Source organism: Tetranychus urticae, chromosome 3 (genome assembly GCF_039701765.1).
Source record: "Tetranychus urticae isolate SD_2017Ah chromosome 3, NJAU_TeUrti_SD_1.0, whole genome shotgun sequence".
Classification (NCBI taxonomy): Eukaryota; Metazoa; Arthropoda; class Arachnida; order Trombidiformes; family Tetranychidae; genus Tetranychus; species Tetranychus urticae.
This window is the reverse complement of record NC_142960.1, coordinates 19,308,732-19,335,835: the sequence shown is the minus strand read 5'-3', so window position 1 is coordinate 19,335,835 and position 27,104 is coordinate 19,308,732. Positions and strand designations below refer to the sequence as shown.

Genomic DNA, 27,104 nt, shown 5'->3' with positions numbered 1-27,104 from the left:
TCATTTTCAAACTCAGGGCTTTGAATAATGTTGACAAGAGCCCAAAAACGATTCTCATGACATTTTGATTCGATATTTTTCACTATTTTGCGTATTTGAGTAGTTTGAATTTTATTAATGAAAGGTTCCAACTTAACCTCAAGAATGGATAAAAGTCTCGGATGCTTGTATAGTTAAAATAATAATTTCGACACAAAGATTGGGCACGAATTTTTTAATCTTTCTTTTTAAACATTGGTAATGGCTGGAAGAATAAGATTGTTTTAACAATAATTACATGTAATGATTACAAAACTGATATTGAGATTTTTATATTCTATTTCTCTCGTTGTTTACATTATTCATAAAATGAAATGAACGATTTTGTTTAGCTAATTGAATGATGGCAATGTTAATGATTATGTGAGGGCTATGGTGATGATGACGCTAAAGATGATGCCGAAGATTAAAGAGAAATTTAAATTCTTTCAATCTTTTGATGGTACTAAAGATACGATATTTCGTAATGTTACAACGGAAATCCAAACATTTCAACAAAGTTTGTATCAAAATGGATGGCTTTTACCGGATGCTAATGCATATATCACAGGCAGTAGAATGAGAATGAACAGAGCCACAAGCATAAGACTATACCAACTGAAGCCACAATCAGCTCCATCACATTGGTAATTAGATGGTTTTTTTGGAATAGAATTCAAAGAGTTGGATAGATCTGCATTTGAATTTGAACCATTAATAACAGTATTTGAATCACTGGCGTCTTCTTTGTTGTAATTGTCGACTACCTTTCTCATTTTGGCAAGATCAGCATCCAAATCGGTAAGAAATTTATTCATCTCCTGGGCATTATCATCATTAAGAAAAGTCTGACGAAGACCAACGTTAATTACCAATGGTTTAGTCTGCTCTTGTGGCGTTTCATCCAATAAGGTTAAATATGAACTATTTACTTGATGAACCATAACTTCACTAAGAATGCCATACTTTTTAACAGGTATTTTGATTACATTAAGGCCATAAAAATCACGATCAGAGACCAAGTTGTTTACTCGCTTAAGCTCATGTAACGAACAATGCCACTTTAAAGCAATTCCTTGGAGTGTATCACCTTTTTCAATCCTATGGAAAATATAATGATGATGGTCCGGTTTTTTGTTTAGTTTTTTTTCATTTTGAGATCGCTTTTTGAGTTCATAATAATCTTTACTATATTCTAAATCAGCTATAATTGTTTCTTGTTCGCCGTTGGACGTGGATGATGCTTGGTCTTGTAAAAGGCGTCTTCCTGTGGCAGCATCAAAGCCATAGCCACCGTTGATTGTATTATTTGTGTTTTCGTCGAGCTGATTGTCATTGTCAGGGAATTCTTGTTGGTCAACTTCTTGATCAACTAATTTATCATATTTCCATTTGTAGAGAGACGATCTGTTGGTCATCACTTAATTTAAAAGTTTTGATTACTAACATAATTAGTTATACTTGACTATAATTTTGATGGATAATTATTGTCAGTCCAATTGTCCTGGGGTACGGCAACAATACAGATTGACACAGAAGACAGATGTTGATAGCTACAGGTTGTAGCTAAACCAGCAGAAACGTTTGTAGTTAAGTAAATGATTACAGTTGATGATGTGGAGATGTAACAAAGCTGGTAAAATTTAAATTATCCTGCGAAATCAAAAACAAAAGGAGACAAATCAGTTTAGTCAAGGTTATCCTAAGAATAATTCAATAATACAATTAACACATAAACTAAGTTAACATAGTAACAACAGAAGTGGAATAAATTCAAATGAATGATAATCTGTCAATTCAATGACAATCATTGTTTGATGACTTCACAACTATCCTTTAACAAAAATGGCAACAAATGCTAAAGCAAAATGCATTCTATAAATAAGTGTTAATATCTCTAATTAAAATTGAACGCTAAAATGTGGAGTATAAATGTAGGATGAATGTGTAAAAACAGTAAATGATTACAATTATTGAAAAAGCACACAAACTAAAGATTGAGTGAGATACAAAGGCTCATGTAAGACTAAATTACATCTAATATCGGAAGAAAAATTCGGGTTTCAATTGAGTAACGCTGGATATAAAATGAAAATCAACACTTTTACTTCAAAGAATGTGAACTGATCTACTAACTGATTGAACTAAATTCATTTAGTTGTTTGTTGATGATGTAAACAAGATTGTGAATATAGAGGGAAATATGCAAGTACTTACCTTGTGTTAATAAAATGGCCAAATATTGAAAATAGTGGTTTATGATGTTATTAAGTTGATAGAATATGGTGAATTGAGTAATTGGGATTTCAAATTTTTAATCAAAATGTAAAAACGCTAGAAATATTGATAAATAATACGCTTTATTACAAAATAGAAGCCAACTCTAACAAAAATGTTTCAAGTATAGTCAGCTGGTTGACTCTTTTCAAAAGACTCTTTTGGCAAAACTTTCAATTGCTGTTGATAGAAGGAGTTAGTTTATCGGTAATTTTATTTTTTTAATAACTTCTGTCTTTAAATTGTTTATCAAATTGTTATTTGAACTAAAATCGATCATTTTTCAGTTATGTGCTCGAAATTTTCTAATATTGTGTGTCTCAAAGATAGCACCCAATACATAATTTCTCATACTCTTTGCTTGCAGGTAAGTAAAGCTGTTTAATACATTCTTTAGTTTTAAAGTGAGAATAATTAACTTGCTGAACAGAAATTTGAAAAATCTTTCAAATATCTATCACTTCCTCATTAAAGACTCATTTTAAAATGAATTATCGAGTCACACGTGAATGAATATTCCTGTATCAATAAGTTAATCGGTCCATCAAAAAGATTTACACTTATTGCGCTGAGTGTCCCAGTGAAACATCCCTACATTGACGTATTTATTGCTCAGCAAAGGTAAATGCTAGGAAGTCTGATTTGTGTTCTCATCATTTTTCAAATTTTCCCATTCAGAATGAAAAATTGAGATTTTAATCAGTCTATAGATGCTGCTGCCCATTTTGATCAGTTTTGAGCTTGTCCTAAAGCTCAACAATCTTAGGCCTTACCGATGGTTTGAACCTTAATGCAGCAAATTTAAATTATAAATTGTAATTTGAGGTAATTGTAAACCAGGTATAAAGGATTGAAGCAGCAATAAGGTTAACAATGTCTCTTCAATTGGCACTTTAATCGAAAAAATAAATTTTAAAATAAACGCAGAAAATCACAATTGAAATGAAGAATTACAGTTGTTTTTTGATTGAAATAACAGATAAATTGACTTATAATTGGGTAAACTGTTCATCAAATGTTATCTTCATTTAGTCATTTTACTATTAATGGATTAGGGTTTTAATTTTAAGGCAAATTATGAATATGATGATTAAAGCGTCAGGTAAAAGACGATGAATATGATGATGTATAAAGATGTGGTAATTAATACGATTTACAATGAGTTAAAGATAAGATTAATTAACAAAATTTATCCTCAATGGTAATATTTCATTGAGATAATTTATTAATGAAACACATTGAATAGTTTCTTTAATAGAGTTGCTTTTTATCCCGTTAAATCATAATTGTGTAACAATTTGAGTTGATTTTAATAAAAGCCATTGTTTTGTCGTTAAATAACAATTAACTAAACATCAATTGACTTTGAGTAAATTGGGCTCCAATTCATTTTGTATGCTTTACAATAGGTGATACAAAATTTTCTCAACCAGATCAATGGTTAGCTTATTTACTATTATTAAAATCATCTTTTAAAAATGATTTGGTAAATTTTTCCTTATTTAAATCACCATTCTTAAGCCGTAATTTTGAATTGCTTGTTACTTGACCAGTTGAAGTTTGATTATGATTTGGATAATGATTAGAGCTATTTGATTCTCGTGAACCGGTTCCAGACCGATGTTTAATTTGTCTCTCAGTTAAATTATCATCAATCGATTTATTATTTATATTACTAGATCCTTTGGTCATTGGAGTTGTGATCAATTGTCTTGACCATCCTGTTGATGAGTTACGATCAGCTGGTGAGCCATCATGATAAGCTGATAGTCTATTAATCGCGGATCGATTGAATGCACTGTTAACTGCATAGGTTCCAGATGATGTAAGTGATCTACGGTCAACATCATTAAAGTGGCCATGGATATGAGAGATAACTGGTAAAGGTGGATCATAATTGTCTAGATCACCTGAATCACTGACATAACCATGGTTGACGTGATCTTTACCACTAGGTGGCCATCTGCTGTATAAATGTCTATTTAAATTTGCTCCATTTGAACTTTTGACTAACCCAGACGATAGATTGGTACAAGTTTCACTGGAAGTAACAACCATTTGTTTACTGTTGTCGGGTGATTTATCTTTACCCCATGAACCTTCAGAACAGTCTTCACCAGAAGTACCCAAACCATAGTCTCTATCCCTAACTCCAACCGAAGCCTCTGAACTTGCAGAGCTCTTTGAACCAGCACCAGAATCTTCATCAACAATACCAGAGCCAGGATGTAAATTGCCGGTAATATCTGCTGCACCGGTTAGACTTGGCCGTGGTATGAAAATTGGATTAACAGAAGCTGTAATCTTTTTACCATCAAATGTTTTGTCCGATATTAAAAATGGATGAGGAACTCCAGTCAAGTCCAAACCAGGATAACCTTGTGTCAACGCCGGTGAAGCCGATTTATTTTTAGACTGTGGACGACATAGGTCAGTGAGGGAAAGCAAGACTGGTAAAAGGAGGACACCATGAGTGGCTCCGAAAAGCATTACCAGGAAAACGGTTTTGAAGAAAACAAGGAATACATATGATGGTGCGAAGGCGAGAGCAATAATTCCCAAAATGGTTGAAACACTTCCTTGGAAAATGGGTAAACCCAGTGAGTAAAGTGCTGTACGTACTCTTTCAGCGGCTGTTGGTTCACCACAGGAAATGTATGCATAGGAAATGTGGGCTGAAAAGTCAACCGAAAATCCGATACACATTATCAAGTTAATCATAGAGATTGAGTCAAGATTAACGTTCCAAAGAGTCATGTACCCGATGACGCCGACTTCAATTGAAATGATTGAAAAGGCAACCCAGATTGCACATGATAGTGAGGGAATGAACATCATTGAGATAACCATCATGACAATTGCAGCGACTGTAATTGTTTGTAATGATATTTCTCGGACCAAAATAAACTGATCGAAAAAGATGAACAGCTGATGGAAAATGGTTACGTTGAGTGATGATTGGGACGCCAAGCTTCTTAATGCGATCAACATGTCTTTCTCCATGTTAGCGTCTTTAATATTATGGGTTTGAATCATGAACCTTGAAGCAATTATTTCACTTCCATCTTCATTGAAGACAACATCATTGCGAAAAGCTTCCGTCATTGGAAATTTAAGGAAAACGTCACGAAGTCCACGGTAAAAGTCACCCTTTTCAGACACATTTAGAGCTTGTAGGAACAAGAAACTGTCCTCTTGGTTAAGAAATTCAAGGTACGCGCGAAGCCAGGATTCAGTCATTGAACGATTACCAACATAAGGTGATGATTCAAAAGTGGACAACATTTTTTCAACCTTTTCTTGGTCCCGTGGATCAGCATAGTTTAGCGTATCATTGATAACAACTTGAATACGATATGGATATTCACGGAAAAATCTGTCTTCGTAATCATAAAAGGCAACTGAATAAGAATCATCTCGAGATAATTTACGACGATCCAATCCTTCTTTTAGCTCAGTACAACCATAGATTCCAATGGCAAGATAAATTAGAAAGATGAATATGACCAAACATTTGATAATTGGACGGTTCAAGGCAGCAGCAAGTGTATCACGGAAGAAAAGCATCATTGCATGTTCTTCATTATCTTCTGGGTTATCAGGATCATCTTGATTACGACCACCAGTGCATAAAAGACGAAACAAGAACCCTTTATCCTCTGCAATAATAACAGACAAAAATGTTATTGAGAATTTACAATAAAAAAATATTTGACCAATAATTTTCATCTAATTCTGACTTTAACTTACTTGCTAATGATTTGGGCATCACAGGAATACAAACAAGTCCGTGTAAATTGCGCTTCTCCGCTCGTCCAAAATAAACCATACAAGCTCCGAAAAAGGTTATGTGAAAAACATATGTTGTTAAGCAAGCTACTGCAGTGTAGATACAAAATATCCTAACCTGTGATTTAAAAGATAAATTAATAAATTGTTTTCCTTTTTAAATGACAAATTATTATAATTACCGATGGAAAAGGTGTATAAGTTCCTATCAAGAATGAGATGAAATTGGTTAAAGATGTTATTGTAATTGAAACAGCAGCCTCAGCATAAGTTTCTGCAAGTCGCTCAGCAACAGGCAAATCAGGATTGGTACGTCTCCATGAAGCCAGCAGCACAAAAGCATCGTCCATCCCAACTCCTATGTAAAAGCAAAAATTAATCAGTTTCACTCAATTTCTTATTTATATTATCACTTGGCATGTTGCTCGGAAAATCACCTCAATTTGATATATTCACTTCTAAATGAGATATAAATCTGATTAAATTATTAATAGTTCTATCTGTTATCCGGAAACCTTTAAATTTAAGCCTTTAGATGTTTACATCGCCTTGGATTAGCATAATCGACTTTTATTGATTGAAACTGTAAACAATTGAACCGTCGCTCAGTAAACATTTTGTTTGTTAATAAATGTTGTGACCCGAATTGGTTAAATTGTTTATTTTGGTCATTCTAGTTTCCATTAAAATTTCTTAAAGCAAATTTGCTAACCAATTTACCTTCAACAATTTAAGTTAAAACAAAATGTCCATCAATTTCCGTGAACATATACAATCAAATACAACACTTCCTACGAGACACAATTTTCATCGCAATTATGAAACAATAATCTGTAAAAGTATTTTAATCAACTAATCAAACAAAACAAATTTCATTCTTGAATCAACATTCGGAAACATTGAAAGGGAAAACTGAAAACCCAAAATGTTACTCTTTTCTGGTTATGTCTTCAAATTAAACCCTCAATTAGATACAAATAACAGATTACATGAGAAAATTGAATTACAATTAAACAAACAATTTAATGTCCACTTATCCATGCTTATTATACTCAATGGAATGGAGATGGAAGAATCAATTCAATCTCATGTAGTTTTCAATCGATTCAAAGGTTTCTATCATTTAAAACCAATATCAAAACTTGATCCAGACTGTTATATAAAAATACAATTGTTGAATGACCGACAATTTGACACTAATTTATAAATTGATTGTACAGACATTTGTGCCTAAAAAATTGTCTTACAATCAATTGAATTGCTCACAATAAAACAATTAAACTTTTTTTTATTAATACTTTGTTATTGTCATTACAATCATCAAACGATATCCCTTTGGATTCATAATTAACCCAAATTGTCTTAAATGTTACAATTCATTGCCAAACAATTTATTAAGGTGGATAAACAATGAATCGCTTTACAAAATCAAAACATTGACAATGCAGGTTAAAAATTGAAGCAATTAATAATCAACATCATCACCATCAAGCTGATTGATTAAAATTAAATCCAAATAATGCAATTGGAAGCTCAATGAGTTGGAAAATCTTTCTCTAACTCAATTGTTGGTGAAAATATTAAAGTTAATTGATATTTATTATAAACAATATTCAGATAATGTGTATGAATATTTACATGTATTGATATGTCAATTTATCAACAGTTTAATGACTAATGAAATAAGAAACAATTCATGATTTGGAACAAGGTGAGTGAATTGGTGAATAAGCTTTCTCTATTAAAGGTATAATTTCAATGTAAGTCCTGAATAACGTGAATTGAGAGCAACAAGTGAAAACCTTTTCGAGGTAAATTGTAGTTATTTATTACATTTTATTGAGAACCATTCTAATTAAACGTTACGGGTGATCGATTGTGATTTTCAATTGAAAAAGTGACAAACCTTTCTAATGACCTCTTAATTGTAATCACAATAATTTCCATGTGTAAAATAATCAGTCATTTGTGTGTTCATTTCCCATCTTACAGCTGAAAATCATAGGAGTGACACATGAAGACATGAAGCCTTGATTAACCTGATGATTATTGGAATAGCTTTTCAATGTTTATGTGTAATTGATGAATAATCAAAGGATAATTGTAATGTTGTTCACTAATAATGAGTAAAATTAACTAAATAACAATCAAATGAAGAACCAAAGATGAATTAAATTTATTAACATAGATGGCAACACTAAATGGATTTCAAAGTGAAAGCTTTTTTACGTTATAATGATGGTTGATTACAGTTACTCTTTTGCTTGTTTTCATTATTAATAAAGTATTAATTAAATTTAATTTATGATTCGTGTTGATGATAGCTTAAATCAGCGTGCTACTGGATATTACCGGAAGAGCTATCAGCTTTGCAAATCTTAATCGTAAAGTGACCTTCTTTTTTATTTCTTATCATTTTCACATATTCGATCAACTTCCTCAAAAAATTAATAACATGTTTCAATTAACCTTTAAACGTAATCATCACTTTTTTTCTTCTCTTTTTTTTCAATCAGGCATCCCAATACATGGATAATCTGATTGCCATCATCACCAATTAGTCCTAAATATCAATGTTATTGTTGAAAACATGAGACAATTGTTGGACAAGTGCTGCTTTCCCTCAATCATCTTGACTCACCAGTTTTTCCCGCTTATTTGCAGTTGCTCATTATATTTCACTCACAAAAAATGATGCGATTGAACAAATCTAATTGAATGACTAACACACATCAACTCTTGGTAGCTTCGCAAGAAATTTCAAGTAAACTTGCTCAAGTTCATGGTAAAAGTGTTGAAGTCAATTAATGAAGGACGTTCAGTTGGTAACTTGAAACAAAAAAGTCTACTCACTCCACTGCTAATCTGATTTTATAATTCTGGCGATGAAGAGAATTGCAATTCTAGTGATGAGCTTTGGTTACTTAATAATGATTGGTATGAAGAGGATAAATTTAAAATAAACTGTGAAAAACATGAAGATTAACAAATTGGCTGGTTTGAAAGCTTTCAAGGTGATAAGGTTTGCCGACTTTTATTTCTTGGTTGTATCAATCAACACCATGGAAAAAGCGATTAGTTTCCAAAGTGAATTGGTAAAAGGTGTTGGAGAAATTACGTGAAAATCGACTTTTTCGATCACTTGTTGCTGTGACTTAGTTATTTACCATGAACAAAACACTTAACTCGATTCTCGATACAAGCTGGAACCCACTTCTTAGAGTCAATTTTGGTTTTCACAGAATTTTTCATGCTTCAAGTTTCATCACCTTCATCCAAATGCAGCCGAAAAAAAACGTGAAAATGCGTTTCAAACAAATCAACTCAGGAAAATTGAAATGAAACCCTCATAACGAGAAAAAAATCAACCAAATATAACGAAGCTTAAAGGATCAATAACAATATCTACAGTATTTAACCAATATTTTCACATGGATAAAAAACACCATTGTTTACCATTGAAAAGGTTGATTCATCGTTTGTAAATCCTGGTTTAGATTGATATCTGGTTAAGGTACCTGTTTCGAGGTTTGGGTTAAATCTTGGCGTAACAGTTTGGTTGACCAAAAAATTTGATATTGTTGGTCAAACAAAAATGGCAATAGTTTCAGCTTGAACCATTTGAAAGTGAACAAATCCACTTGAGATTGTTGATTGTTAAAAAAACATCCTGAAAGTTAAAGCTGGCTCAAATATCAAGTTTAATGTTGTATTGAATGAATTGAAATTGCAAACAAACAGTATAATGGTCTTAAAGGTAAATCACTTTCAATTTGTTTATGTAATCAACTATTATTTTCTATGCTTACTGATAATAGTATTGTTTTCAATACATCATGTAATACAAACGTTAATGAATGGAAATGATGAAACAATATCACCAGTTCTTGATTCTTTTCAGGTAAATGAATAAGTGTTCGACAGTTGCATGTTTCAACAACAACGATGATGATGGCGATGGTGATGAATCCAAGTAAATTTCAAAGTCGATTTAACCACTTCCGTAATCAATGACAATCACAATTATTCGAGTACAACAAAGAAAAGGTCAAAATAAAACGTTTTGAAGGCCTTTTCCGGATTTTTCAAGTTAGCCAGTTGAAAAGTGAAAAGTAATATCAAGAAGTAAAAGAGACTCAAGAAAGTGATTAACTTTCTTCCTGAAAACTTCCTGACAGTCATCATCATAATCATAATCATCATCATCACATTAAAAAAAGTGAAATTGTAATTTGGTCAATTGTTGGAAAAAAAGAAGAATTAAATTGTGGTCTTTCTGTTTTATTATTCATCATCATTACAACCATATCATCAACATTATTTGACAATCTGGACAATCAGTGCAATGTGTCAACTCTTGAATTGTTACTTTGAATCAACCAATTTAATGATCATCTCGATTAATTTTTCAAGACCAGCAAAAATGTTTCAACTAACGAGTCTGGATTTGATTAAAAAGTGGAAACATCTTCATACAATAAACAACTGAAAGGGAAACCCAAATCTTAATAAATCATTTAACAACCGCAATGATGCTTTTTCAATCTAAATCATGATTTTGATTAACCATTAACCATATTAGCATATTGAATATGCTTTTTTAGGTTTTTGTTCCTGTTCGCTATTTAAATTGCTATTGATCAACTTTAAAATAGTTTACAATTTAACTTTAAATGCAGATTTGTTTATCACTTTCACTGAATCTGAAAATGAACCAGTAACAACATGAATTTTTTTCTGGTGATGAGCAAAATCCCCATTGATTACTAACTGTTAACTTGAATATAAATCTGACAGATTAAGATATTAACGTTAGTTGAAAGTTTACGTGTTTCAGATTCTTGATTGATTTGATTGTTGATCAACTGATCGTGTTTACTATATTAAATTGATTTAGTATTAGTATGTTAAGTGAATTGGAACAGTTATTGATATTTTTAGATCAATTTTGGGTATAAATGATTAATTAACATTTTGTTTATAATCTGTTCACAGATTGACAGAAGTCTAAATGATCAGATTGAATGTTTAGGCTTGAGTTTGTCAGATTGCTACCAAAATCAAGGTTTACATCAAGTCTATCATTAATAGGAATCAATTGGATTAAAATACCAAAGAGCTGTTATTGTTAACCTTGTTTCATTATTACTTTGATTAATGTAAAGGTCAATTATTAATAGATATTGATTGAATGGGTCAGATGGTAACAATGCAAAAAGGCTGTCAAAATGAAACAAAACTGTTTTAGAGGTTGAACGGAAAGATGACCACAAAAGGCTGTTTACGGCTACTAAGTCAGTCTTAATTGGAAAGATTAAACGGCGAAAACAGGATTAACATGGACAAGTGATTAACTGATTGAAACCTCAAAAATTAAAAATATCTTAACCTTATATTATAATATTAAGACGTAAAGTCAATGCAAACAATATTTGGGTTTTAGGTTTAGGTTTAGGTTTTTATTTGGTTTTATATTATGAGAAATATTATTCAAATTGTTGAATGAAAGGGAAAGAGTCGATTAATTAAACTAAATGTAAACGTTAATTAGAGTAGTTTGAATGGTTAAATGGTATTGCAATGAGTTAAACATGAAAAAAGAGGAGACAAGGTTTTTCTGAGAAACAGATTGCCAATTAAATTAATCAGATAATGGTGATACAACTGATTACTGTTTATTAAAATGATGATCATGACTGGTAACAATGACAACGAAAAGCGTGTGACCCGTTAGTGACCTAAAAATCTACTGTTTACGGACAATTTACTCTTGATTTTACAGGAATTTCAGGTGAAGACGATGATGATGATGTTAATATTTGATGCTGTTGTAGCTGATGGTGATGATGATGATGATGATGATCAAGTTCCTGTTTTCAAAGTAAATGTAACTTTCGGAAAAAATGGGAAACAACTTGTTAACCAATAGGACTGGTTGGTCAAGTTACTTATTTTGTTTGTAAAATGTTTTCTGGTTACAAACCCAAAAAAATGGATTCACTTTTAACCGGAAAAGTATTGAAGATGCTCATGGGTTTCACGCAATTTTAATGTTAACCAACATTTTCATATTTGATTACAATTAATATGATTAGTTAAATTGTTAACATGATATAATGTTTACTTGTTGTTAACTCTCTTTGTATTAACCATTACTTGACAAGTTAACACACAAGCTTTTGGGTTACATTTTTGGGTTTACATTTTTGCTTGGTCTATGATTATAATTATCATTTACCGGTTAACCATTTTACTCAATCAAACAGCTCATTAAGTAAACAAGGTTATACCGGAACTTAATATAAATAATAATAAAAATAATTTAAGTTAATTCAAGTCTTTAAGCTTTTATCTTCCCACTTGGGTTTGTATGTTAACTGGAATAACCTTTTTGTAGCTGCACTTTCACCGCCATTGAATTGAAATTGAATAAATATTAAGCAACCATTGATAACCTGATATCACCTGATATCACGATGTCCATTATAAATGTGATTCATATTTTACTGTAAATTCATGGATAAGATGGTGAACATCAGTCACAAAATAATAAGCCTAATAAGCAATTGAATCAAGCATAATAATAGGAATGGAAATTATTTTACATTTAAATTTCAATTTTGCAAAAATTCAATTCAATGATATTGTATTGAAATGCCTCAACATGTAACTACGCTTGTTGCCTGACTCCAGCTATGAATATAATCTTAAAACCGTCAACAATCAACTGATGAAACTTTGCCTTTATGGTTAATCATTTGATGAAGTGTGATTGAAAAGTTAAATAATACAAATGATAATAATAAAATACAATAAACTTACAACATTACAAACAAATAGAAAAGAGAAAGAAGCAAAAAAGCAAAATAAAACAAAAATTAAGCGAAACTTGTCAACCCTTTAACCTACAATCTTATAAAAATCGCGACAATCGTAAATCTTGAGACATTTGATTGTAAAAAAAATTACATTTTAATGTCAAGTGGTAAGGTAAAAAAAGGTACAAAAACACACTCACACACACAAAGCAAGTGTTAATAACATTGGAAAAGAGATGTTCAGAAAATCAACAAAACAAAGGTCATAATCATTCAGGGTTACAATTAAATCTATCCCGGATGATCTCAGGCTGAGTCAATTAAACACACCATGAATCCTGTCTTTGGACGGAGGACATGAACATGCCTGAACGAGCAACAAACAAACTCTCTGGTTAAGGCTTTCAAGGTTGACAAGTGAAACCCATTTTGTACCCATTTTTAAGGACTAATTTTAGGTTAACAAAATATCTGTGTTTACTTGAGAGTGCAACAATTAACTGGATTGTTTTTGCTCTTGAAACGACTCTTGACTTGAAACAAGATAATCTTTTAATATTCAAAATTACACTTCACTGAGATTCAGTGAAATTCAGTGAAAGGCTTTTCTAAATCAGTGAGATTCCTGTAAATACCAGCTTTACCAGCTTTGGGTACAAGTGAAGCAATTAGGTTGAACACTTGAAATGGTTTCACTATTTTTTGATTTACCATTTCGATTACAATAATCAAATTGTAATCTCTTAAATTGACGGATTTGTATCAGCTGATGAGATGATTTATCAATTTTTCAATTGAATCTCATTCCTGTTATGGGTTAAGAAAATTTTAAAAGCGCAATTTAAATGTTAAACAAATCAAGCAGAACAGTTAACTTCCGCAGTTAATTGAGAAGAGAATGAAAAAAATTAAATTTAAATATTTTCTGTTTACTGTTAAACAATAATCATTAGGATAAACATTAATTGTCACAATTTGTACTCATTATTAATTTAGCCTCTTAAGATGAAACAACCTGAGATGATTGGGTTAATGTTGACTGGTTTAGTTCAACATTTGTGTTAATTACAATAACATTTTGCTTTCTGATTCTTTCAACAATTGTAATGATCTTTAAATTGTTACATTAATTTCTCGGTGAATGTTAATGGTTCCATTGTTGCTCTTTTTAATCATTAAATTGTTAACATTTTTCACTGAAGATCAATGCCACAATTGATTCAATTGTCAAGTATTTATGATATTTTTTCAAGCTTTGTAACCCCAAACAAATGGATTTATTTTTGTGATGAGAAATTTATTCATCAGTTTCAACATTTTCACCAGCTTCATTGGATTCATGAGGTTGATCAATTGACGTAATGAAGACAAGAAACTGAGCAAAAAATTCAGTCCAACGTTTCCTCATCTCTCATGACCTTACCTTGACAATTGATCAATGATTTGCTTTTGGGTTTCATAAAATTGTTGATGAAAAAAAGGGTTTCAATTGGTTGTGATTCTTAATTATTTCACCTTTTCTTCATCAACTTCAATTAACTGTATCTGAGAATGATTAACTTGGAAATTGTCACAGATTGAATTGTGTCAAAAAAGAGGGTAAATTGTTGGAAAATAATTGTAAACCAAATGAATGGCAAGAGAAACAAATAAACAACAAAAAAGCTAAACACTAATAGACAAAGTTGATTGAAATTACCAACAAAATCAATTTATGTAAATCTAATTCTTCCCATTACACATTCAAATGTAATCAATTGGTTGGAAGAGGTCAATCATAGCAATCAAAGACAATTGTTACAACTGCAAGATTTTAAACAATCATTCAACTCGGAAAGGTTTAAAGCAATTGATGAGTTTAGGTGAAAAATGAGGAAAAATATTTACATTAATCGAGTTAATTGCAACTTATTACAATATTTTACAACAGACAAAAATTCATCAAAATTTTCACCTTTTCTCACCAAAATGCCAATTATTGTTTCATGATTGGCAATGAAGGACATTAATTTTCTAGGTGTTGCTTGTAAAACTCAGTCAATGATCAAATGTCAAGACTATAAGACTTGAAGATTAACAATGTCAATGCCATTTAGAATGGTGAATCAATTTGCGAATTGGACATTTGTCGATTGTAAATTGATTATGAAGTGATAGTCGATTGAGGCGAGTTAATTTTAAAAGATGTTAGTCTTACCCAGCATTAGGAAAGGAGCAGCTAAATTGATTCCAATCATGTCAACACCTATGTATGAGCAAAGACCAAAGGCACCTAGAACACCGATTCCAGCTGAAACGCAACCCAAAAGTCCTAACCATGGCTTGGATCGAACCCAATCAGCCATCATGCAGGTTCCAACGGAAAAGATTAGCATAATGATTACCGTAACGGAGAAGAAAGGAACCAAACTTTGGGTGTTTGATTCGAGTTCGTTTTTAAGAGTGGTTGATACAAATCGGGCGACTTCAATGTGCTTGAAGGACATCTTTTGAACTTCGGCGAGAAAAGCTTCTTCCCAGATTGCTGCTTTAGCGTCTCCGTGTTTTTGACTAATGTCAAGCCAGTACATCATACTGATTGCTTTAGCATTCTCGATGAGATCATTTGAATCTCGAGTTACACCGCCGAGGTAAGCGGGGAAAAAGTAGGCCTTGTAGATGTCGGCGTTGATCCATAATGGGTATTTGAGGGAAAATTTGTGGCTTTCAATGTCTTCGATTCGAGAGACAAAGTCTAGTATGTCATTTTCAAAGCATTTACCTTCACTTCGGGCACACAGGGTTTCATAGGAATAGGGTTCATCGTCAAATTTAATGGTTATGTTTTTAATTGCTTTATCAAGTTGAACGATATCATCGAAAATGGTCTTCCTTAAAACATTTCCTTCATTCTTGGCGATTGCGATTATCCGACCAAATCGACCTTTATGGGTCATTCGGCCCAGATTGAAATTGTGACTATAATTCATGGGGAAAAAATTGTCTATAACTGTTCTTTCGTGTTTAGATTCACCATCGGTTGGACTGAAAAGATATTCTGGATCATCTTCATAACGCATCTTCTGTAATCCAGTTGTGAATATGATTGATATCAATAAAGGCACGATAATATAATAACCTGGATTATGACCGATGTTGCGGCCAATGTGAGTAAACATTCTAGACAAGGTATGGTCGAGACAAGACATGATGATGGATTGATCTCAGGTGAAAGTGTTGAATTTTGTCCTTTTTTTATCGATCAATAGAAACAATTTATTCCGTTTGGTTTAAAACAAAAAAACCAGCGATGATGATTCGTCCTTAGTTAAGCTCGATTATCAATCTGTTAATCAACTGGTTAAATTGGGATTCGCTAAAGTTGGACACTTTACTGGTTAAACAATAGCCGCACATATTAAAAATATTAAATACTAGTGGAGATAGCTGAGGGAAAAAAGCCAGAAGATGAATGGACGTGAATGAAATCCAATGAATTGGCACTTGGTTAAACTATTAGACAAGTATTGACTCGAAAGTCAACAAAATAAATTAACAGATAAAAGTTTAAAACAAAATTAACGGACAATCCAAGTTATAAGATGATACAAGTTGATGAACCAGATACTCAAAAAAGTAGCCAAATACAGTTGATGATCATCATTAGCTTCTTGGGATATCCACAAACTATAACAATTGTAACTAAACTAAATTACAATCAACAGTTAGTCGAGTGATGATCGAGAGAGGGAGAGAGAGAGAGAAAAGAGAAAGTGAAAAGTGAAATGAAAATCAGCGCCACTTCAGTAACCTCATTGATTCAAGTTGAATTGTTCAGTAACCTCCCTGATAACTGAACCTGGCCTTAACCAAAGAGTAAGATAAGAAGTTGAATGGAGCAGGTAAAGATGGAGTTAGTAGTAAGACGAATGATTAATAAATTGTAAACAATGATTCAATCACAATCAGCTATTAGTTTTGAGCAAGAATTAAAATACTTCGTCAATGGTTCCATCAATCAGTTGAATTTTTCATAAATTTGTGTGTTTTATCGGTGAAAAGGGTTGGATCAAGAGCATATGCTTAATGTTTTTGCGGTTCATTGAGTTAATAATTTGAGAAAAAATTAACTGAAACAAATGAGTGTAAATCAAATGAAAAAATGTCACCCAGTCAAGTAGGACACGACAGAAGTGTGTGTGGTTGAGATAACTGTCATTTAAGAGGCCAACATTATGTGAATATTTGTCCACCTTCGTATAAAAATGTAGCCTTTGTAAATGACATAAACGAACGCACTACGAAAATTAGTCTTGCACCTTCAAGTTAAAGGCTTTAACTCATACCTTGCTTAACAAATCCCTAAACCACTGCATTGTTAACTGATTATTTAACAACTTAAATGACCGATCATCTAACATCAAACCAACAGACATCTACTTTTTAAGTAAACATCTATGATTTTCTAAATTTAATTCATCCACAGGGTCTAGTATTTATTAACTTCTTATCATCATGATATTATCATGGCTATTTCTCGACATTCACTTTACGAGTTTATTTGTAAAGTTAAATTGGTTTTTAATTAAGTTACTCAGACAAAGATACATAAGGGATGCTTTTTGCGCATTCCCGTTGATGAGAGTTTTTACAATGTTATCTGGTTAAAGTAGGATTGCTTGTGTCGCCATCGCGTTTTCCTCCTTATCACTAAAGATAAAACTGAACTTTTAGCCTTTTTAATCGTTAATAACAGAGATGGGCGATTGTCGATCACAGGGATGATCGATCTTTCTAAAGCATCAATAAATATCGAAACTTAAACTTGGGTTTTTGAGAACACTTTACTAAATACTCGATGGGATATGGACATTTAGTGCACGGAAAGACTTTTTTGCAAGTGAATGGATCGCGAATGCTTGTTGGTATTTATGATTATATGATAAGGTGACTAGAATGGTTTTGACGATTTGCGTTTAGAACCGCTTGAAATTAGGAGATGAATTGAATTATCTGGAAATATAAGGTGCGACCTAAAAAGTTTGCAACCAAACGGTTTTTTAGTCATAGCTCCTCTTAAACTAGACACTTTGGCAACATTTTTATATTACCGGATTAGTGGAAGTATAAGGAACATTTTGATATATTTTTTGTATGTATTGATTCAGTATCAAATCAGAAAATGGACCTTAAACATTTGATAAACGGAGATCGATTTTTTGACTAGTCTCTGCCTTTCTTTGTATCAGTGTGGTGAAACTCTGATGGCCTTAGAAATTTCAGAATTGAGTGTTTATCTGGCAAACAAAAGACTCAGGAACGATGAAGGAATAACAAATTATGAAAATTCTGCTCGAAAGGCCAAAAAAATGAATTCGAAAAATTTGGCGCGTTTTTCAAAATTGCCGACGACTTAACTCGATTTCAGTGGACTTTAGCCTGAAAATTTTATATGAGTCTGTCTAATTGACAATATTTATCGAAAAAGAACAACATAAAAGCATTCAAATAACGGTATAAGCCCAAATCAACGTACGAACAATAAGAGAGGTTGCAAACTTTTTAGGTCGCACCTTATTCCGTCCTTAAAACATGAGAATTAACGCATAGAATGATCTGAATGAACAGAATCATCAGCAGAAACTTGAAGAAATTTGAAAAGGCTGGAAGTTAAGTTAGTTAGCTTTTAAGGTTCCATCATTGATAAAAAGCAATATAATAAGATTTGCTTTCTCAATCGGCATTGCTCTCCTGATTGATGGACACAGCTTAACTCCATAATCCAAGTCAAACTCTATCGATGACCTGCCATTTCCTTGTATACCAAGCTTGATATATCAAGGTAAATACTCTTCATTATATCTTCATTTCTGACAATTTTTCGTCTTTCTAGATATTTTTGAATGAAGTTCAATAATTTGATTACAAGGAAAATTTCAAGTCCAAAATCCTTGAAGGAAATCAATACTAAATAACAAACGAGGCAAATGAAGATCAAAATTTTCTTTACCATCAGCATAAGCTTAAGTTTCGTCATTTCAAATTATCCAACAATTAAGTAGATACATTAAAAAATGACATTAATCAATAGTTGCTGCGTTTAAGCAATTCATATTGAAGAAAAATTCAAATTTTTCTCAACTATTTTCCAATAATCTGTGATCATTAACACTGAAAAATGCCCGTTTTATTTGATAATTTAGTCTTCGACTGGTGGGATCAAGATGAATGGATTAAATGGCATAAAGACAATTGGACTATCAGTATATTAATCACTGCCACTTACTTGCTTATCATCGGTGGAATCCGTCAATGGATGGTCAATCGTAAACCCTTCAACCTTAAAGTACCATTAATTGTTTGGAATACATCATTGGCCATTTTCTCAACAATCGGTGCCTTACAATCGTGTTATAATGCATTCTGGGCAATTAAGGATAAAGGATTAATCAATGGACTTTGTGACAACTCGTTTATGCAAGAGAAAGCTGCTCTATTTTGCGGTTGGCTATTTGCTTGGTCTAAAGTCTTTGAACTTGGAGACACTTTGTTTTTAGCACTTCGTCGTAAACCTTTAACCTTGCTTCATGTTTACCATCATTCAATTACATTGATAGTTTGCTTCTACCTTTACCCTACGGAAACGGCCATTTGTCGTTGGACGGCAACATTAAACTTCACTGTTCACAGTTTCATGTATTTATATTTCGCCATCACTGCTTGTGGTTATCGGATTCCATCGGCTTTTGCCAAAGCTTTGACTATCGCCCAGCTCGGTCAAATGATCGCAGGTATACTCATCTGTATTGTCCATATCACCATGATTTCCGCTGGGTTGCCATGCCATGGGAAAATTGACCTGTCCTTAATCACCATTGGTGTTTACTTCAGTTATGCCATTTTATTTGCTCACTTGTATGTTCAAAAATATTCAAACAAATCTCGAAAGTCTCAATGAGTTTCAAGTTTTAAATATTCATAAATTTATATCTTACATTTTTGTTGATTCAATAAACTTACCTTAACAATCCAAATACGACTGCTAATTATTGATGTTAAGCTAATAAAATAAGAAAATGAAACAAGATTTCAAATGTTAGAGGAAAAACATTGATCGAGTAACGATCCATTGATGTTTACTCGCGCATAGTTAACTTGTGACGGGTAGAAACACCTCCAATTTACTATCCAGGTCTTTGATCAGCGAAAAAGGTTTGGCTAGTTTATAATTAGTTTCAATTAAGTTGTGCGTTAAGTAAATTTGTTCAGCGTGAAAAACGCAAATTTTGCAAATTGTTCGACTTTTGAAGTTAAATCAAGATTTTGAACTGTAGTTTAAGATAATAAAGCGGATGGATCATTTTTGTACAGTGACTAGTCTTTATTTCTCGCAAAAGGCTGAAAAATTTGCAAAGATTTCGATTTTTGCACTGAATAAATTTCTTCTTCAAAAATTTTGATCTTTACGCACAACTTATTATAAATTATAAATTAGCTAAACCTTTTCCCTGATCAAACAAGACCTGGATAGTAACTCAAAAGTGTTTTTATCCTTCACAATTTAAGTTAACTATGCGAGCATAACCGTCGATGGATCGCTCTAGTAATGGCATAAACTGATGCTGTTTAAATGTTAATACTTTATTCAACTTGCTAAGTTACAGAGGATTTTTAGGGATTTTGATCGAGTATTTTATATGTGACTTGACTCTATCTTTAATAAGATTATGCAGATAATTCAACAAATTAATAATTTGCTGAATCAAATAACTATGAACTATGAAGGTGATACGATTGCTACGCAAGAAAGCACAAACCAAAAGACTTAAATCCATAATGACGTTCAGGTTTTTAACTAAAAAGATATTAAAATGGGTATTAAACACGAATCTTTTGGGTGCAATAAGAGTGAACTCAATCAACGAGGAAAAGAAGAAATGATTAAAATTTTAATTTACGATTAAATACGATGAAACAATGGATTCCAAAAAACTTGGATCCATTGTAAAGGTCCATTCGAAACAGCAAAGTTGCCAATAAGTCTAATTTGTTTTGTAACAACAACGATCTCCAATTTTCTGATAGTAATGTTAACAAAATCAAATTCATCCGAGTTATGGGACTCATCGTCCTGGATCGCCTGGCATTCATCAAATTGGTTATCGGTTTTACCCTTTATACCACTTTATTTGCTTTCTTTGAAAATTGGTGTAAAATTCATGACCAAACGGCCAGCCTTTCAACTTGACTCAGTTTTGGCTTATTACAATGCCTTTTTAGCTCTGTTTTCACTCATAGGTGCTTGGATCACCGGCGCTGAAATGATCAATGTTTTGATTAGCAAAGGTTATCACGATTCGGTTTGCCATAATAGTTATGTTTTGGATGAACGCGTTCAGTTTTGGAACTGGCTATGGACCTGGTCAAAGCTGCTTGAGTTTTGTGATACAATGTTTATAATACTTCGCAAGAGGCCTTTGACATTTCTTCATGTTTACCATCATTCGTTGACTGCCTTTTGTGCCTTCTACTTTTGGCATACAGGATTACCCATGAATCGATGGACAATCACGATGAACTTTATTGTTCACAGTTTAATGTATACCTATTTCAGTGTTCATGCTATGGGTTATTCAATTCCTCAATATATTCCCATTATGGTGACTACTCTTCAAATATCGCAAATGGTTGCTGGTTGTGGTGCTTGTTCATACGCTCTCTACTCTAAAGTTTTCAATCATTCTTGTAAATTGTACCATGGTCAACATATTGCCATTTGTCAACTAACTTATATATCTTATGCCATTTTGTTTGCAAAGATATTTCATAGCAAATATCTGGTCAAGCGAAAATCTCGAGTCAAGATTCAATAAGGTTCCTCATTGTAAAGTTTAATTACCTGTTGCTTGTTTCATTTTAATTTCAATAAATTGTACTGTTTTAAGGATTGTTAACCGAATGTTTCAATTCGAAAAAATAATTGGTCGATGGTTTACTTGATCTGTCAGATTTCAAACTTAGATGCTCGAAAAATCGGCCCTTGAGTCAATAAAAATAGGCAATTCAAATCATCTAATAGGCTAAGTTAAGGATTGTTAGTGAAAAGACACAATAAACACAATTATCACAGTTTATGCACAAACTGACACAAGACTGAAAGACAAACGGACAAAAACGGGTGAAAATTGATTTCTTTCGTATTCAGGACTCTGTTAGTTTATTTCCCCATGAAAACTAAATCTATTGGTGCCATTATAAAGTTTCTCTGATGAACAGTTGTCGAGAAAATCGACTCCGAAGTTGAAACTTCGATCGTCTTTTGCACAGTTGTGTCACTAGATTTTTGTATGAAATTTATTTTGCTGATGTAACTTTTTATGGTTAAAGCCAAAACGGGCTTACTTAGAGAAATAAAACTTTTACTTTTCTTTAAAATGGATAAGTTCGATTTTTAGTTAAACTGACCGCATTCTGTGACTATGAGAGTAAGCGAGCTGAAACTTGCAATTTATCGATGAAAGTTGTTGTTAGACATTTTGGATTAAATATTTTCAACAATTTAAAAACAGTTCTCTTGATTTTGGTCATTGGTCTGCAAACTTTGCGACTCAATAATTCGAGAATGACATCATCTAAAATCACCATTCTTTTGCCAATTTAATGCTTTATTAATTAACAATTCAAATCAATTTGCTAACTTTCTGTTAGCGTGTTCTGGTTCTAATTTTTGGGTTGTAAATGCACAAGTAACAGCTTATTTAACAAAATAAACTCATCTCAACCCATTTCTTGGTTAATAAACCAATTTTCTGGTTAAACTTGAAACTTGTAATGCAAAAAGTATCGCCAAAGGCTCAAACAGTTGAGTAAAGAGTTGAGACTTGGTGGGTTTTGTAGGGAAATAAAAACTGAATCCATTCGGTTGGTTTAAAAATTTCTCTGATCAACAGTTTTCGAGAAAGTCAAGGTCAAAGTTGAAACTTCGATCGAACTTTGTGCAGCTATGGAAGCAGATATTTTCATACAACTCATTTTAACAATGTAGCTTTTGGTGGCTAACCAAAAAAAGCACTTATTTTGAGAAATAAAACTTTTCATTTTCTTTAAAACAGCTAAGTTCGATTTTTATCTAAACCGATCGCATTCTGTGACCAAAAGAGTTAGCAAGCTGAAACTTATGATTTTTCCATAAAAATTGTTGGTTAACATCATGAATTATATACTTTAAACAATTTAAGAACAGTTCTCTTGATTTTGGCCATTTTTCTAAAAACTTTGAGCCTCAATATATCGAGAATGATGGTATGTACAATGATCATTCGTTGACCAAACATTAGATTGCATAATGAGCAATAATATTGACAAAAATTAAATTATTCAAGGCGCTACAATAAAAGTTATAGGATTGTATTACTTATGTTGACAGATCCTAGACTTTATTTATTAAGTTGAATGGTTGCCAAACACAAATCTTAGCAGTTAGAATGATCTTCATTATTAAATAAACAAGTTCAGATTTTATTGAGTATTAAATTAGATATTGTTATAGCCCATAATAAAATATAATGTTTAGTGAAAGAATGACGATTGCAGATGATGCTATTCCCAAAATATTTAGGCTCAAAGTTTTGGGGCCAATGGCCGAAATCAAGAGAACTGTTGATAAATGGTTGAAAATATTCGATTGGTGATGTCTACGATCAATTTCTATGGGTAAATGATAAGTTTCAGCTCGCTAACTATTAAGGTTACCAAAATGAGGTCGGTTTTAATTAAAATCGAACTTGATCTGTTTTACGAAAACAGAAAATGTTATTCCTCGAAATAGCACCATTTTCTGGTTGATCATCATAAGTTACATCAGTTAAATGAGTTTTACGAAACAAATTTGCTTCCATAGCTGCACAAAAGACGTTCGAAGTTTCAACTTTGACCTCGATTTTTTCGAAAACTATTCATCGGATGCATTATTTGATACAATTAATGGATTTGGTTTTTAAATCTCTACAAAACCCGCTAATGCTCAACTCTTTAACCAAATGTTTGAGCCTTTGGCGATACTTTTTGCATCACAAGTTTCAAGTTTAACCAGAAAATTGGTTTGTGCACCAAGATATACGTTTATATGAGTTTTTTTTGTTAAATAAGCTGTTGCTCTTGCATTTAAAGCCCAAATATCATAATCCAAATGCGCTAATGGAAATTTTTTAGATTGAGGCGAATTATTTATTAGTGGAGCATTGAATTGGTGAAAGCATGGTGATAATAGATGATGCCATTCTCGGAATATCGAGTCTCAAAGTTTCAAGACCAATGGCCAAAATCAAGAGAACTGTTGATTAATGAAAAAAAGTATTGCATCCATGATGTGAACCAACAATTTTTATGGATAAATCATAAGTTTCAGCTCGCTAACTCTTATGGTCATAGAATGCGGTCGGTTTAGAAAAAAATCGAACTTAGCTGTTTTAAAGAAAATGAAAAGTTTTATTTATCAAAATAAGTGCATTATTCAGTTAATCATAAAAAGTTACATTAGCAAAATAAATTTCATGCAAGAATCTCGTCGCACAACGGTACAAAAGGCGATCGAAGTTTAAACTATTCACTCGATTTCCGCGAAAACTAAGCCGGCCTCATTCAATGACCATAAGAGTCAGGGAGCTGAAACTTATGAATTTTCCATAAAAATTGTTGGTTCACATCATGGATTATATACTTTAAACAATTTAAGAACAGTTCTCTTGATTTTGGCCATTGGCATTCTAACTTTGAAAGTAAGTTGCATATGACATAAGTAAGCAGATCTGGTTTATCAGATGATCTTTGAAATTCAATTGCTTCATCTATTATTCTGATTCAAACTAGAGATCAAGTATTATAAATCTAATTAAAAATTTGCAAACCATGTGTTTGATGGTGAAAAGACAAACAGATCTTCCTTTGTCTATTCATCAGCATCATAGAGTTTCAATTCAAAAGAACAATCGATCAATGGTTTACTTGATCTGATTAAGTTTTATATTTAGATGCTGTGAAAATCACACCTCTTACATCAATAAAAATAGGGCATTTCAAATCACCTCCTAAACCAAGTTAAGTAAAAATTTATTGAATTCATAATCAAACTCTACATGTGATTCTGGTCTAAACAATTCATTGAAACCTTAACAAATCAAAATTTATCAGAATAGGTCAATTGGCTTATTTTAGCATCATTTGTTACTTAATTGTGAAGTTCAAAGTGAACCAGGCCAGAGTATTGACTCAGCAGGATAATTGTGTTTTATCGAGATTGCATGATAAGTTTCATTCGAAGAAATATTAATACAAGTTTGGCTAAAATTGAACGAAATTTGTCAATTGTTTTCATTTTGCTTGACTTGTCAAGTCATTAGAATGATGGATATAAATTGATTATTCTTGGCTCATTTAATGGTCACCAATTATGAGTTGGGTTCAAATATGCAATCATTAGACTGGATGAAATAAATGAATCAGATAAAAGTTAACAACAAGAATATGTTTAATAAAAACTTGAATCTTTCGATTCAACATTCAAAACATTGAATGTAAAGTTATAAATTAAGGTGGGATGTGAGACAATTAAGAGACCAAAGAGGATGATGATAAAAAATAATATTAAATATGATTATGATTTATCAAGACCAGTTTAACAAGTTATAATCGTTTATCGCCAAAGATCAATCTTGATTAATTTTGTTTATTATTCTCGGAAGTTCTTGGCATCAGAATGTCAAACAACTTTTGTGGCTTATCTTTGATAAAACTTGTTAAAAGTGAAACAGTTGAGTTTATAGTTGTTCCGTTTTGTTCACAGACAGTTCCATTGCAGGCTCCAGGGGAATTAGAATTTTTGTTATTTACAAAAGCAGCATTTTTATTCGCTTCTTCAATAAATTCTACCTTTTCATCACTAACTGATGTTGAAGATAATTTGCTTGCCTTCGAGGAAGCAGCTTTACTTGCAACAGAGTTCAATGGATTCAACTGTTTTTGACCTTTTAACGGATACTGGCTTCCTCCAACCTCCATTCCTGTTCGCCGGTGGATATAACCTGCTGGTGGACGGACTGCAACTGTATGAATATCAGATGCTGATGCTAAAGATCCAGGAACGATCGGGTGATTTGGTAAATGAGATTGATGATGAGCTATAGGTTGAGATGACCGGCTTGGAGGAGGCCATACTGGATGTTCAGGTGGGAAACGACCAACTGGTGGATCAGGAAGAGGTGGGACTGGAAGAGGTGAAATTGGTGATTCATAGAAGGCTAACATGACGATCGCACCAACTGCAAGTGATCCCATATACATTAATGCAGTAAACGGTGTACTGATTGATCCTCGAAGAGAAGAGAAAGCTAAGAAAAAGTATTAGGAAAATAATATAAATAATTAGTCTGATGATTTTATAAATGAGATACTTTCAATCTTTCAAAGATTTCAAACTGAAAATATCCAATTAAAACTCTTGAATAAATTTAACACTCACTCCGAGCAAGATCGACACTTCGTGCCCTGAAGATGAAATCCTTGATCCCTTGAATTGAAAATGTAGAAGCCGATACGGCTGTATCATTAGCTTTCGATGATACATCTACTATTGAAAGTGACTGTGGAGTAGATGTTTGTGTAGATGTTGATGAGGATAAGGATGAAGATGAAGATGATGTCGATGACACAAACAAAACATTACTTTGGTTTAAGAGAATCACAGAAATCCAAAAACAAGATATTCTTTTTATTGTCCACAACATTGTGATGAGTTAACCACTCAAACCAATGTTGATCCTCAAATAAGTTGATAATTCAGCAAAATGGTGAAGGATTGAAACAGTTCTAAAGGAACGAAATTAAAAAATAAAAAGATTGAATGAATGGATGAACGAATGAAAAGTGAGGTAATGATAGCAAAGAAGAAGATATAAATATAAAGGTTGATCTTTTCACTTACTGTTGACGGTAGACAATTACAATGATTGAAGAAGAAACGAATAAGGATTGAATTAAATGGTTTGTTGGTCCACAATCAAAAAAGCATTACTAACAAATCATCACTGTGAATCAGGTATATTTAGGAGAGGGCCAACTAGTTGATCAGCTCTCTCACCATTGCTCTCTCTCACTAATAACCCACCTTAGAAGCAACTTCACCGTTATAACTAACTTGATTCCGGTCTTCACTTGGGCTAAATTTGA

At 32.4% G+C, this 27,104-nt stretch overlaps 4 protein-coding genes and 1 long non-coding RNA gene across 5 annotated transcripts; 2 read left to right on the top strand and 3 right to left on the bottom strand.

Moving 5' to 3' along the window:
• Positions 1–199: 199 nt before the first annotated feature.
• Positions 200–2,411, bottom strand: LOC107363208 (lysM and putative peptidoglycan-binding domain-containing protein 3). The gene is made up of 2 exons (XM_015930395.3): positions 2,236–2,411; positions 200–1,671 (listed from the first exon to the last, which is right to left on the bottom strand). Exon 2 carries the CDS (start codon positions 1,434–1,436, stop codon positions 546–548), a length of 891 nt encoding a protein of 296 aa, XP_015785881.1. The 5' UTR covers positions 1,437–1,671; positions 2,236–2,411; the 3' UTR covers positions 200–545.
• Positions 2,412–3,162: 751 nt separating this feature from the next.
• Ptr (patched domain-containing protein) lies at positions 3,163–16,579 on the bottom strand. The gene is made up of 4 exons (XM_015930394.3): positions 15,100–16,579; positions 6,267–6,442; positions 6,046–6,202; positions 3,163–5,954 (listed from the first exon to the last, which is right to left on the bottom strand). Exons 1-4 carry the CDS (start codon positions 16,088–16,090, stop codon positions 3,742–3,744), a joined length of 3,537 nt encoding a protein of 1,178 aa, XP_015785880.1. The 5' UTR covers positions 16,091–16,579; the 3' UTR covers positions 3,163–3,741.
• Positions 8,300–10,614, top strand: LOC107363209 (uncharacterized). The gene is made up of 3 exons (XR_001568831.3): positions 8,300–8,468; positions 8,601–9,841; positions 9,986–10,614. It is a non-coding gene; the product is annotated as an uncharacterized LOC107363209 (long non-coding RNA).
• Positions 16,580–18,807: 2,228 nt separating the features above from the next.
• On the top strand, positions 18,808–19,915 carry LOC107362910 (very long chain fatty acid elongase 6). The gene has a single exon (XM_015930046.3). The coding sequence runs from the start codon at positions 19,060–19,062 to the stop codon at positions 19,837–19,839; it is 780 nt and encodes a 259-aa protein (XP_015785532.2). The 5' UTR covers positions 18,808–19,059; the 3' UTR covers positions 19,840–19,915.
• A 5,474-nt stretch (positions 19,916–25,389) lies between these two features.
• LOC107363068 (uncharacterized) lies at positions 25,390–26,940 on the bottom strand. The gene is made up of 3 exons (XM_015930239.3): positions 26,860–26,940; positions 26,398–26,744; positions 25,390–26,266 (listed from the first exon to the last, which is right to left on the bottom strand). The coding sequence occupies exons 2-3, from the start codon at positions 26,660–26,662 to the stop codon at positions 25,596–25,598; spliced, it is 936 nt and encodes a 311-aa protein (XP_015785725.2). The 5' UTR covers positions 26,663–26,744; positions 26,860–26,940; the 3' UTR covers positions 25,390–25,595.
• Positions 26,941–27,104: the final 164 nt, after the last annotated feature.